At 34.1% G+C, this 14,730-nt stretch overlaps 1 protein-coding gene across 4 annotated transcripts in view; it reads right to left on the bottom strand.

Annotated features, from left to right (window-relative positions):
• Positions 1-14,730, bottom strand: part of scaper (S-phase cyclin A-associated protein in the ER) — a 177,972-nt gene that overhangs the window by 26,112 nt on the left and 137,130 nt on the right. For all 4 annotated transcript variants that reach the window (XM_051099424.1, XM_051099426.1, XM_051099425.1 and 1 more), the window contains 2 exons: positions 5,656-5,902; positions 1,437-1,586 (listed from right to left, as the gene is read on the bottom strand). In XM_051099424.1, the coding sequence (XP_050955381.1) occupies positions 1,437-1,586; positions 5,656-5,902 (397 nt within the window). The remainder of the gene's footprint in view (positions 1-1,436; positions 1,587-5,655; positions 5,903-14,730) is intronic.

Here is a 14,730-nt window from a genome sequence, read left to right as displayed (position 1 = left end):
TATGCTGATTTATTATCAATGTTGAAAACAGTTGTGCTGCTTAATATTTTCTTGAAACCTGTGATTATTTTTTTCCAATTTTTTTAATAAATAAAAAGTTACACTACCATTTAGTTTGTGATCAGTACATTTTTATTCTTTCTTTTTTTGAAAGAAATTAATACTTTTTAATGCAGCAAGGATGTGTTAAATTGATAAAAAGTGATATTAAAGACTTATTTTGTTAGAAAAGATTTCTATTTTGAATAAATGCTGTTCTTTTTATTGTACAAAGAATCAAAGAAAAAAAAAAAAAACAGGTTCCAAAAAAAAAAAAAAAAAAAAAAAAAAAAAAGCAGCAGCACAACTGTTTCCAACATTGATAATAATTCAGCATTTTAGAATGATTTCTGAAGGGTAATGTGATACTAAAGGCTGGAGTAATGGCTGGCTGAAATTCAGCTTTGTATCACAGGAATAAATTATATTTTAAAATATATTCACATAGAAAACCGTTATTTTAAACTGTAATAATATTTCACAATATTGCTGTTTTTCAGCAATTTTGACCTTAAAAAACATTAAAAATCTTTTGAATGGCAATGTACATATGCATGTATAAAACTCATTTTTAACTCTTTTTAATTTTGTTTACTGTGATGTTCTAACCTACATATTTGATGTATTAACATAATAAAAAGAAAAAAATAAATAAATAAATAAGTAAACTAACACTGATCTACACAGACCTTCCACAGATATGATAAAAACGTATAAAATTAGTTTTTCGCTTCATTGTTGACTTTTTTTTTTTAGCACTGCAATCCGCTATTTTTTGATGTTACATAAACTATCATCCAATATAAAATTAACAAAAGTAAAAATTAAATGGACTTGTTACAAGACCTGACCAAAAAAAAAAAAAAAAAAAGTTTGTTGTGGATAGACTATCATTTATTTTTTGAAAGCCTCTTATTAATTTTAAAAGCCTCTTATTCTCACCAAGGCTGCATTTATTTGATTAAAAATACAGTAAAATCTGTAATGTTGTGAAATAACTGTTTTCTATTTAAATATATTTTAAAATGTAATTTATTCCTGTGATGCAAAGCTGAATTTTCAGCATCATTACTCCAGTCTTTAGTGTCCCATGATCCTTAAGAAATCATATTAATATACTGATTAATCCTTTTTCAGGATTATTTGATGAATAGAAAGTTCAAAAGAACATAATATATTTAAAAATATATCTTTATAAATGCCTTTATTGTCACTTTTGATCAATTTATTGGATCCTTGCTAAATAAAAGTATATGTTTGGTGTGGGTGCATTTGGCACGAATGCTTAATTTGCTAAAAATGCATCAATATATAATCAGGATACCATATGCATTCATGAAACAAACGTGTTGGCATGCTTGCAAATTACATAACAGTAATAAAGAAGATAATCCCACCTGGTTGTCAGGGTGGTTGACAGTGAAGTAGCCGATGCAGATGATGAGCTCATGGAGCAGTTCCTCAGAGCTATGTTGAGAGCAGTACCACAGCAGAGAACTCACAATGTGCCTGAAGGCCAGAGACAGACCCTCGGCTCCTAAAACACCCTGGACACAACAGAAACAACCCAATCAGTGGATAAGTCAGCGAATACCACTTGGAAAAGAAGTCTTTATGTGCATTAGAAATGCAAAAATCCATGGAAAAAAAGACAAAGTAACAGATCAAACACAAATTAAAACAGTTTGATCATTTATTGATGCTCATGTCATTCCAAAAATGTATGACTTCATTCCTCTTTAGAACACAATCGGTTGTAAAGATCGGTTTTGGAGATTGTTATTTTTTATGCAATCAAAGTCAATTGGGTCCAACACTGGAGACTGTTAATCTTTATTTTTTTTATTGGACAAAACCACACTGAGATATTTTTCTAAATTTCTTCTTTTCGTTATGAGAAGAAAAAGTCATAGAGGTTTGGAACACCCCAATGGTGATCTTTTCTCAGCAGGAGGCTTGGGGCATGAGAATAAGGTGAAACTTGTTGCTTGTGAAGTTTGAACTGGTTCTGGAATCAGTAGTCCCACCTCAAGACCCCCCAATTCCCTCAAACTAAAGAGATGCTATCTGCTGGTCTACAGACAGTATTTATTAAACATGTCAACATGACTGAACGCCTCAGGGTCAGCACTGAAACTACTGACATTTTCTGCTGGGTAGGAGAGTGTTAAGGGACGGAGAGTCTAAACAACCACAAACAACAATACCTGAAAATCTCAGCATACGTAATAGGAGCAAGACTCTGGGTTTGCATCAGAACAAACAGCCTGTTTGAAATGACAGTGCAGCTATGCTGTTAGGCGTAGAATCAAGAATAATTTACTTTTGAATGCTTTTGAAGCATTTTCAACTACTTTATTAAAGGGATAATAAACCAAAAAAAATACATTTTGTTGTTGATTACTCACCCTCATGTTGTTCCAAACCTGTAAGACCTTTGTTTATCTTTGGAACACAAATTAAGATATTTCTGATGAATGAATTTTGATGAGTGTGGTGCTGCTGTCGCAGACGTTCTGGCGCAGAACGTCCATCTCTCTTAGTTCATCGTCTGTATATTGTGGTTCAAATATATACAGCTAGGCAAAAAAAAATTGCAAGTCATCCTCTCTGTCAAAATCTTGAGACATGTTCATGAGACTGTTTTATGTACAGCGTGCATCTTCCTGTCACATGGACTATTTTAATGATGTCCTTATTACCTTTCGGGGTCCTTGAAAGTGTCAGTTGTGTTGCTGTCTATGCAGGGTCAGAAAGCTCTCGGATTTCATCAAAAAAATATCTTAATTTGTGTTTTGAAGATGAATGAAGGTCTTACAGGTTTGTAACAACATGAAGCTGACTAATTAATGACAGAATTTTCTAACCCTTCAAAACAAATTTAAGAGGTTCTGATCAAAACTTTTCACCTAAATGAAGAATTGCAAGACTTCAGATTTTTAGTACCTCTACTGAATATTTGTTAATAGCACTATTGGAAGGCCAGCAAATTATGTAAATATTAAAATTGTGAAAAATGTAATTTTTAGTTAACACATTAGGATCAAAGTACTATGTGTAACTATAGTTTTTAGACCGTGAGGATGACATTTATATGCTGGACAGAGGTACAGTAGATGGATGAAGCAGAGCTGTTTGCTTGTCTCACAAAAACAAACAAAAAATAAAAACAAAAAAACAAATTGAAACAAACCAAAACACAAAACGCTATAACAAAACAAAACAAAAAACACAAAACAGAACAAAAACATAAAACAGTCCAAAACAAAAAGATAAATCAAAACAAACCAAAACACAACAAAAAAAAAAACAGAACAAACAAATCAGAACAATTCAAAACAAAAACAAAACAAACAACACAAAACAAAAACAAATCCAAACAATCCAAAACAAACAAAACAACAAAATCAAATGAAAACAATCTAAAACAAAAACAAAACAAACAAAACCAAACTGAAACAAAACACCACCACAAACCAAAAAACACAAAAGAGAACAAACAAATTAAAACAATCAAAAACAAATCAAAATAAACAACACGAAACAGAACAAAAACCAAATCAAAACAATCCAAAACAAACAAATCAAAACAAAAGAAACTAAAACATAAAAAAAACACAAAACAAAAAACAGAACACATGAAAACAATCCAAAACAAACAACACAAAACAGAACAAAAAACAAAACATAACACAAACAAAAAACAAATGAAAACAATCCAAACCTAAAACAACACAAAAACAAAAGCAAAACAAAACAAAAACACAAAACAGAACAAACTAATTAAAAAAATCAAAACAAACAAATCAAAACAAACCACACAAAACAGAACAAAAACAAATCAACAAAATCCAAATCAAAAAACAAATCAAAACACCACAACAAAACAGAACAAACAAATCAAAACAATCCAAAACAAAACAAACAAAAGCAAATGGAAACAAAAAAACAAAACCAAAACAAAACACAACCAAACCAAACCAAAACAGACTTTAAATTTTCTGAATTTCGGAAACCAAAATAAAAAAGTAACCTTACTAAAAATAATTAATCATATGCATTAACGCTTTGACATTCACTTTGACAGCCATAATTAAAAATCATTTTGTTTTTAATTCTGTAGTTTTCTGAATGGACCACCCAAGGCCAAAAACCAGTGTGCCACAAGGTGACCTAAATAATACAAAAAGACTAGATTATGCTCAATTATCAAAAAAGCAATTAAAACCTTAGGCTGTGTTTCAGTCAAGAAGCTCTGCTGCTAAGCAACCAGATCTAGTCTATAGGGCTACACTTATAGATCCAGTTTGGTAAGAGCTAAACCGGCATGTAAAACACCACCTCAATAAATCCTTAACTCAGGGTGGACTCTCATCCACATCATCTAAAGAAACAATGATAATGCATTGTCCAAAAGTGCTACTGGTACCTCCTATTTTGGGTTGAACTTTTTTTCTGTGTGGGTATAACCAAAGTTAAAGCTGAAATCCAAGTAAAGATGCCATACAGCACCTAATACATTTGTGAATCTTTTTTAAATTAATTAAATCACAATTAATTAAGCTAATGCTCTCAGCACTACATATGATCTATTAATTGTTTCTTGAACTGAACACACTTATTCATAGAGTTTGAATCACTACTGCTGAGTCTCCAAATGAAAAATTAGTAGCATAACTACTTTTAGTTAATTACTCTTCAATACTGACTTTATTTACAAAGAACAAAATAAAAAATGCCCATCATCCTGATTCTCAGCTGTTGCAATAGTTGGCACGAGACACTACAGCAACACATTGAAGTAATTCATAGGTTTTACGCCCACCTCGTTCACGCCTAGGTGTTTACACGATGATTTAGCCTAGCGATACCGTTCTCGTCTCTTTATCATGCCGGCTGAAGTACGACCGGAGCCTGTGCACGTTACGCCACTCTCCGTCCGCATTACTCACCCTAAGCTTTCAACATGGCTGGCCCGGGGTCAAAGGTCAGGTGTGTTTACATCCACCGGGTTAACTTTGTTCTGTGAAGAAACACTGATATCCTACCAGTGGCTCAGAGGGCATTTGGAGGAAACCCTGGTTGGACCATTAGCTTTGAGGCTTATGACTTTACGTACCAACACAAGCATTAATGAGAGCCCAGGAGCTTTTTATTGCTTTCACCGTTCAGAACGTCTGTCAGAACGCTAGCTGAAGGCCAAGCCAGTGGTCTGACTGCTGCGTTTAGAAAAAAACAAGCTGTGCTGCATTACTTTAAGCAGACAGGGTGGCTTCAGAGAGCTGAACTACTCGAACAAGATGGACAGCATACCACAAAAGAGACGGTCACATACAAGCATCCTTCCGCAGAGCTTTGAATCAAAGAGGCAGGATTTTAAAGATAGTAAACAGGACCAGAGCAAAAAGGTTATCCATCACATGAGAGGGCCGCGGTACTTTTCAGAAGGTAAACATGGTCTTCTGGACTGTATAAAACACTTGAGCCAGATTCTTTTTTCTCTTTGTGCCCTAAAAACTTTGGTGTGCATACTGATTTGTCAGTGATATTTGTTTTATTTTTTAAATATATAACATTATATTTATAATATAATGGAGCCACAGCGGAAATGAATACCTGGAAGGCTGAGAGGTCCAGTAGGGCGAAGGTGTTGAGGAAGCGCAGTCCCTGGAGGGCCACCTGGATGACACTGGGGCTGTAGGGCTCCTGGGGGCCCACGGGGCCGGCTGAGAGAGCGTCAGGAGGGGCACTGTGGAGCAGGATGCAGTACAGCATGTGGAGGACGCCCACCAGGTCGGTGCTCTGCAGGAGGGCCGTCAAACCGGTGGGGTCCTGACGTTTGTTGTCAAAGACGCTCAGGGATCTGAAGAGGATGAAAAAATTTGTAATGTTGTTATTATGCTATTTCCACTTTATTATTATTATTATTATTATTGCTATTATTATTATTCATATTAATTATTATTATCATCATCAACTCTGTAAAAAAATACAACAACAACAACAACAACAATAATAATAATAATAATAATAATAATAATAATAATAATAATAATAATAATAATAATAATAATAATGATGATGATGATGATGATGATGATAATAATGTTTTATTATTGTTATTAAAATATATTTAACTCATACTTAACACAAAATACATTAATAATAATAATAATAATAATATAATAATAATAATAATAATAATAATACATTATTTTATTATTATTAATTATAAAAAACAATTTCATTTAAGCATTCTGCTATAATACTTATTATTATTAGCATTAAAATATATTTAACTCACACTTCCAAAATATTATTAATATTAAAAATATTTAACATGCTGCCAAAATATTATTATTATTAACAACAAAACAACTAATAATAATAATAATAACAACAACAATAATAACACTTTTATTATTATTATTATTAGTATTAGTAGTAGTAGTAGTAGTAGTAGTAATAATAATAGTAATAGTACTAGTAGTATATAAATTATTATTATATAAAATAATTTAATTTATTTAATCATTTTGCTATAATAATAATAATAATAATAATAATCATAAAATATTAGTAAATATTAATAGTAAATATTAATAAAATACTACTAGTAGTAAAATATATATAAGTCATGCTGCCAAAAATATTACCAACAACAACAACACTTTATTAATATTATTATTATTATTATATTACTACTATTATTAAAAGCTATTAGGCTTGTACTCCCAAAAAATTCAACAATGCATTATTTTTAATATTATTACAAATAAATGTATTTATTTGACCATTCAACTATAACAATAATAATAAAAAATAATAATAAATTATTATTATTATACAACCAATTTTATTTATTTAATCATTCTGCTATAATAATAAAATTATGATTAAATTTTAATAATCCCATAATCCCAAAAGCTAATAATAATAATAAAAACAAAGTATTATTTATTGTTAGTATTATTATTGTTATTAACTTATGCTGCCAAAAATATGATCAACACTACTACTACTACTACTACTACTACTAACAATAATGCATTATTTTTACTACTATTTTTATGATTATTATAAAAACAATTTTATTTATTTAATCATTCTGATAATAATAATAATAATAATAATAATAATAATAATAATAATAATTATTATTATTATTATTATTATTAGTAGTAGTAGTAGTAGTAGTAGTAGTAGTAGTAGTAGTAGTAGTAACAACAATAAAATATATTTGACTCATGCTGGCAAAATTAACAAACAACAACAACAAACAAACAAACAAATAAACAAATACTACCACAGTTACAGAAACAATAATAATACTACTAATAAAGTAATTTTAATGTAATTTTTGAGAAAATAATGAGTTTGATAAAAATTTGTTTTTATACATTTCAAAAACTAAAACGTAAGACATTCGTCATTCTATGCAATGTGATCTGTAGATTCTGTAGTAGATCATACATAATTATTTTGAAACAGTAGGCAGTACGCCAATCTGAACATAACCTAAATGAACACACAGCAACAGGCATTCAGAAAAGCACATAATGTTGTGTAGGAAAGAACTCTTACTCAAATATCCACAAACAAGATCAATCACACATGACGTGGTACAAAAGACGACTTTGTTCAACAGGTAACACCCGTTAACCATTGACTCACACTCAAGAAAAGAAAAACAAATCAGGGTCAGAAATTCTGTTATTCAATTAGCAAGGCCAAAGGTGCTTCTCATTGTATCATATATATCAGGCCAGTACAAATAAGGTTCCCCATGTTTATGCGCCTTTCAATCTGAATCACTAGCCTTTCAAAAAAAAAGGCTGTCGTATAGTGCACAGTGTGGTAAAAGGTAGCAGAGGTGTGGTCTGAAAGCATCAAAACCTGAGGTGCTGGTTGCTTGACGCAAAAACCGAAGACCCAGGATGTAGGGGAGTGTGGGATGTCTGGTCCCTGTGGCTTCTAGATTTACTTGCTAGACCAGAGCCTGTCTATTCTGATATAAATAACGAAGGCAAGACCCATCTGTAAAGCATGCCTATGGGGCAGATATGCTTAACTGGTAAAATTTGGCCCTGCCTGACTCAGGAATGAACAATAAGACACAGTGAGGGTGGCTGTGGTCTAATATATGAGGAGAGATACAAAAGACTTTACACTTCTGAGCCTGGGAACAGGGACTGGAGATCGAGAGAAAGACACAAAGACAGAAAAAGTAAAATAGAGATACAGAAGAAGACAGCAAGGGTCTATATGTTGTGTAGAGTGACAGATAAAATGTGACGGACAAAACAGATGTATAGAATAAATGTATAGAATGTATACTTGGACTAAATGTGATTATATGTAATGATGACAAATGTATAGAACTAATGTGTAGAAGGTTCACAGAAAACAGAATATAGTGGCCAAACATTTAGAACAAATATACAGAATGTATAGAATGTGACAGAATGTGGTAGAAAGAATGTATAGAGATGATAGAATGTGTTAGCAAAAACATAAATAGAATGTATAGAAATGGATAGAATGTGGTGGCCAAATGAACAGAATGTGTAGAGAGATGGACAGGATGTGGACAGATACAAAGAATAAATGTACAGAGACAAACATATAGATAGAATGAATGTAAAGAGAGACTGATAGAATTTGATGAACAGATTTATAGAATGTATATGTATAGGAGTGTAGAGTCAAGGATAGATCATACATGTTAAAAATGAATGCATAGAAATGACAAAATATGGAGATATTGCATAAATGTGTAGGATGCATAGACAGATAGACAGAATGTGTTGGACAAATGTATAGTTCCATTTCATAGAATGTACAGTGAAAAACAGAAAACGGTGGCCAGATGTTATGAACGAATATTAAGAATGTACAGAATTTGATAGAATGTGATGGACAGATAGAAAGAATGTATAGAGATGATAGAATGTGTTAGCAAGAGTGTATAAATAGAATGTATAGAAATGGACAAAGTGGTGGCCTGATGTAGAAAATGTATAGAGAAATGGACAAGACATGGACAGATATAAAAATATAAATTTACAGACACAAATAGAATGTGACAGAATGTTAAGACAGACTTATAGAATTTGATGAACAGACTTTTTTAATTAATGTTAAAAACATATTGAGGAAAAAATTTAATTCGGTGGACAGATTTATAGAATTAATGTTTAGAAGTGTAGAGTCATGGATAAAACAATGGTGCACAAACGTAAATAATGAATGCATAGAGATGACCTAACATCATATGGATATAGAACAATGTGTAGAATGTACAGAGAAAAACAGAACATGGTTGCATATATATATATATATATATATATATATATATATATATATGTATATGTATATGTATATGTGTGTGTATATATATATATATATATATATTTATATTTATATTTATATTTATATTTATATTTTTATATATATGTATATATATATATATATATATATATATATATTTATTTATATTTGAATGAATATACAGAATGTGTAGAATTTCATGGACAAACGTAAAGGAAGAATGTATGGAGATGAGGGTCTGTTAGCAAGAATGTATAAATAAAATGTATAGAAATGTACAGAATGTGGTGGCCAAATGTAGAGAATGTATAGAGAGGAGGTGGACAGATATGAAGAATAAACGTAGAGAGACAAAATAGAATGTGACAAATGTATAGATAGAATGAATGTGCAGAATGTAAAGACAGACTGATAGAATTTGATGAACAGATTTATTAAAGAATGTTAAGAACATATTGAAAAAAAAAAATGTAATTATTAACGAATGCATAAAACGCAAAACACTTGACAAAATGTCATATGGAGATAGAATAAATGGATAGACAGATGGGCAGATTGTGTTGGACAAATGTTTACTTCTATTGTGTAGAATGTACAGAGAAAAACAGAATGCGGTGGCCAGATGTATAAAACTAATGTGTAAAATGTACAGAGAAAAACAGAACATGGTGGCCAGATGTGTAGAACGAATATACAGAATATACAGAATTTGATAGACTGTGGTGGCCAGATGTTTAGAACAAAATTTTAAAGAAAGTGGGGGACATATGTATAGAAGAAATATACAGAATGTATGCAATTTGTTAGAATGTGGCAGCCAGATGTTAAGAATGAATATACAGAATGAATAGAATTTGACAGAATGTGGTGGATAGATGTATAGAATAATATACAGAATGTATAGAGATGAGAGAATGTGATGGCCAAATGTGTAGAACGTACAGAGAAAAACAGAACATGGTGGCCAGATGTTTAGAATGAATATACAGAATGTATAGAATTTAATAGACTGTGGTGGACAGATGTATAGAACTAATGTGTAGAATGTACAGAGAAAAACAGAACATGGTGGCCAGATGTTTAGAACGAACAGAATTAGAACAGAATTTTTAAGAATGTGGTGGACATATGTATAGAACAAATATACAGAATGTACAGAATTTAATAGAATGTAGTGAACAGAAGTATAGAACAGCTATACAGAATGTATAGAATTTGACAGAATGTGGTGGACAGATGCATAGAAAGAATGTACAGACGACAGAATGTGTTAGTAGTATGTATAAATAGAATGTATAGAAATGGATAGAATGTGATGGCCAAATGTGTAAAATCTACAGAGAAAAATAGAACATGGTGGCCAGATGTTTAGAACGAATATACAGTGTATAGAATTCGATAGACTGTGGTGGACAGATGTATAGAACTAATGTGTAGAATATACAGAGAAAAACAAAATACAGTGGCCAGATGTTTAGAATGAATATACAGAATGTATAGAATTGTAAAGAATGTGGTGGACATATGTATAGAACAAATATACATAATGTATAGAATTCAATAGAACGTGGTTGACAGATGTATAGAACGCATATATAGAATGTATAGAATTTGATAGAATGTGGTGGACAAATGTATAGAAAGAATGTGTTAGTAGTATGTATAAACAGAACGTATAGAAATGGATAGAATGTGATGGCCAAATATAGAGAATGTATGGACAGATGGACAAATATAAAGAACAAATGTACAGAGACAACTAGAATGTGACAAACATATAGACAGAATTAATGAGATGGTCAGAATGTAACTGACACATATACAGAATGAATACCTAGAGTGTAAAGAGAGATGGATGTAGAGGTGAGATAAGGACATCATCTAGAAATGTGACAAACCACCAATTGATCAGGTGGGGAAGTTGAGCCTCTAAGCTATGAAGCTGACCGTCCAAACATCTCATACACCAATGACCATCTTGGAGCGCTTCACACATCAACACAGGAGCCAAAGTGGAGGGAAGTCTTGGAACTTGGACAACCATCTGTCAGCCAACAGCACTGGCTCCCCAACTATGCAAACTCGCCTCACTCACTGGCCATCTTGTGTTGCAGCACATTTAATTAAGACCCATCTTACCAGATTTACAGCAGCGTGTTTGTGTGTCTTAGTCAGGACAACACCCTGCAGATTAGCAGGATTGGTAACTTCATACCCCTGAGGGTCTGAGCAGAAGCTCTCCTTCAGGCTGATCTGAGACAAGATCTTCTGTTACCGTCGCAACAGCAAGGCTCTGGATTTTGTTATCAAGGGCTGATCCCTAAACAGCACAAAAGGGGCAGGTTCTACAAGGTGTCACATTGCACATCCATGAACACTACACCAAGCGCACTGGAGGGGAAACAGACCTTTCGGTAAGCCAAGGGGGGAAAGGAGTGTCAAGCTCAGTGAGGGGGAAACCTCACCCTCAGCAATGAGATCACAGCAAGTGCAAGAGATCGACTACTCGAGAATAAGCTTCCGGGTGGAAGCCACCTCAGTGGACTGATCTCAGCTCTGCGCCTCTCGTCTACGTTTAACCTTAAGAAAATCCCCAGAGCTGGTCTCAGTTCAGAGGAGAAGGGCAGCATCCGCCGACAGTCGTGATCAGTGTCTACATGAAGGAACAAAGACTTGGTTCTCACAGAGTGACTGTGCATGACGTACTTCACATCTCCTGACCCTGAAACAGGAGACAGCGGAGCGGGATGAAAGTGAAAGGCCTGACAGAGGCAATTTGAGCCTAACCACTGACCCCAAATCAGCATCGTCTGATTAATCCATGCTTACAGCTAAACCTGTGGTAATGCTGTTAGCGTCTACTTGATTTAGAGAGGACGAGACAAAATATATCTGGAACTTTGATTTGCCATGAAATGATTTCCTTGAGGGAAAAGGGCAATTTTATGACTCAAGAAAAAAAATAAGGTTTCTAAATCAGTCAAGGTGACTAAAACTCTGCTGGATCCTTGACACTGTGGCATAGAGTCAGGGCGGTTGGAGGGAATGGGGTCAGGATCTGAATACATCCTGGTCTCTCTCCCAATACCTTCTTGTAGCGTTAACCCAGGAATGCTCAGTCTTGCTTCTGCTAATTTTAATCAAGGTTTAGAAATACGTTATAGGGAAGCCTGGGTATTATGACTTGTACGGCTTAATATAACATAAATAATGTGCAGCTTTTGGTTGTAATTTTCAGTCGAAGGGCGACAAGAGAAGCGATGCAATTCTTCACTGCTTTCCTAGCAATAAGATGAGGAGGAAAGAATGGGAAGATGCCTGTGGATGAATAAAACTTCCTAAAGACCCGCATCTTTGTTCTCTAAACTTTAGCTCTGATGCCTGAGGCTTTTAGTAAATCACAGCTACTGAAAGAGCTTACAAACGGCAGAGACAAGAAACGCTAGATGCCATCATGGCAGGATGTAAACATGCCGATGCTTGGCCATTGAAACAGTTTCTCAGCATGGATTTCATTCGATATCGGGGATGTTTAAACTCCATGTGGGGCAAATCGATGGTATGGCATTTGGTGTAAGCCTACACTAATATCTATCGCCACCTATAAGCTTTTCTTTTCCGAGTTGTGTATTCAGAGTTGTGTTGCGGTAAAATAGCAACAGGTAGCGAAACTGCAGAGACAAGAAATGCTAGATGCCATCATGGCAGGATGTAAACATGCTGACGTTTGGCCACTGAAACAGTTTCTTAACATGGATTTTACTAGGTATTGGGGACGTTTAGACTCCATGTGGGGGAAAATGGTATGGCATTTGGTTTAAGCCTACGCTCGTATCTATCGCCACCTATGAGCTCTTTTAGTAGCTGTGGTCATCAGTATTTTATTTTCCGAGTTGTGTATTCAGAGTTGTGCTGTGGTAAAAGTAGCAACAGGTAGCAGCAGTAACTCACTAAGTGCGAACATTTTACATCATCAAAATAATGGTGCCCCCCCATAGTCTAAAATTTGTATAAAATGATGTGGATTTTTACTTTTACTAAAATATGTAGTAGAAACCCCATTAAAGATTTTCATTATTTTAGAAAACCCATATCGTTTTATACATATTTTGGACTATGGGGGTGCAATTATTTCAATGACGTGAAATGGTTGCACTTGTTGAGCTACTGGCGCTACCCATTGCTATTTTTACTGCAACACAACTCGGAATACAAAATACTGATGCGATGCCACATTGTGCGGGTTTTTGTTGTAATTTTCAGTTGAAGGACAACAAGAGAAGCAATGCAAGTTTTCACTGCTTTCCTAGCGATAAGAAGAGGAGAAAAGTATGAGAAGATGCCTGTGGACGAATAAAACTTCAAAAAGACGTGCGTCTTTGTTCTCTCCACTTTAGCTCTGACGCCTGAGGCTTTTAGTAAACCACAGCTACTGAAAGAGCTGGATGTAAACATGCCGACGCTTGGCCACTGAAACAGCGTGAATTTCACTCAATATCGGGGATGTTTAGATTCTTGTAGGAAAAATCAATGGTATAGCATTTTAGCCTATGCTTGTATCTATCGCCACCTATAAGCTCTTTCAGTAGCTGTGGTCATCGTATCAGTATTTTATTTTCTGCGTTGTGTATTCAGAGTTGTGTTGCGGTAAAAATAGCAATGGGTAGCGCTGGTAGCTCACCGAGTGCAACCATTTTACATCATCAAAATAATAGCGCCTCCCCATAGTCCAAAATATGAATAAAACAATGTGCTTTTTTAAATAATGTAAATCTTTCATGGGTTTTCTACTACATATTTCAGTAAGAGACATCGTTTACATTATATTAAGCCATACGAAGCGTTGGAAAAAACTTTGCTGGAAAGTAGATCTCCAGAAGTAAGATTGCACACCCCTGCTCTATAGCAAAGAAATGCTCTATTAGTTAACTTTAGAGAAGAAAGTCCCCTGATCCAAAGCAGAACAAGCAGATAAACCACCATTTGACTGCAGCACAAGCCACAACTCATAGGCTAACACGTCGTCATTAGCTCAGCACAAGCGCTTCTTGACAAGCTTTTATTGGCGTTGATGACTATCGATATTTAATCCCACCAAAAACACTCGTAGCCGGTGACAGAAACACAAAGCACACGCTGTGAGAGCAAATCCCAGGTTCTGGCAACTGCGAGTGAGCAGAGCAACTTGGAAATGTCTAACACGAACCACAAAGGGACAACTTCCTGGCCTTCGGCGCAGTGAAGAATGACGGAATTGAGCGTTGACTTGATTATGAAAGATGCTGATTATGCCGCTGAGCAGGACTATTAAAGAGAAGACTTGGCACTGGAGTTTCTCACAGATATTCAGTGTCAGAAGCC

Source organism: Labeo rohita, chromosome 25 (assembly GCF_022985175.1).
Source record: "Labeo rohita strain BAU-BD-2019 chromosome 25, IGBB_LRoh.1.0, whole genome shotgun sequence".
In the NCBI taxonomy this organism is placed as follows: Eukaryota; Metazoa; Chordata; class Actinopteri; order Cypriniformes; family Cyprinidae; genus Labeo; species Labeo rohita.
This window is presented reverse-complemented; position numbering and strand designations above follow the sequence as displayed.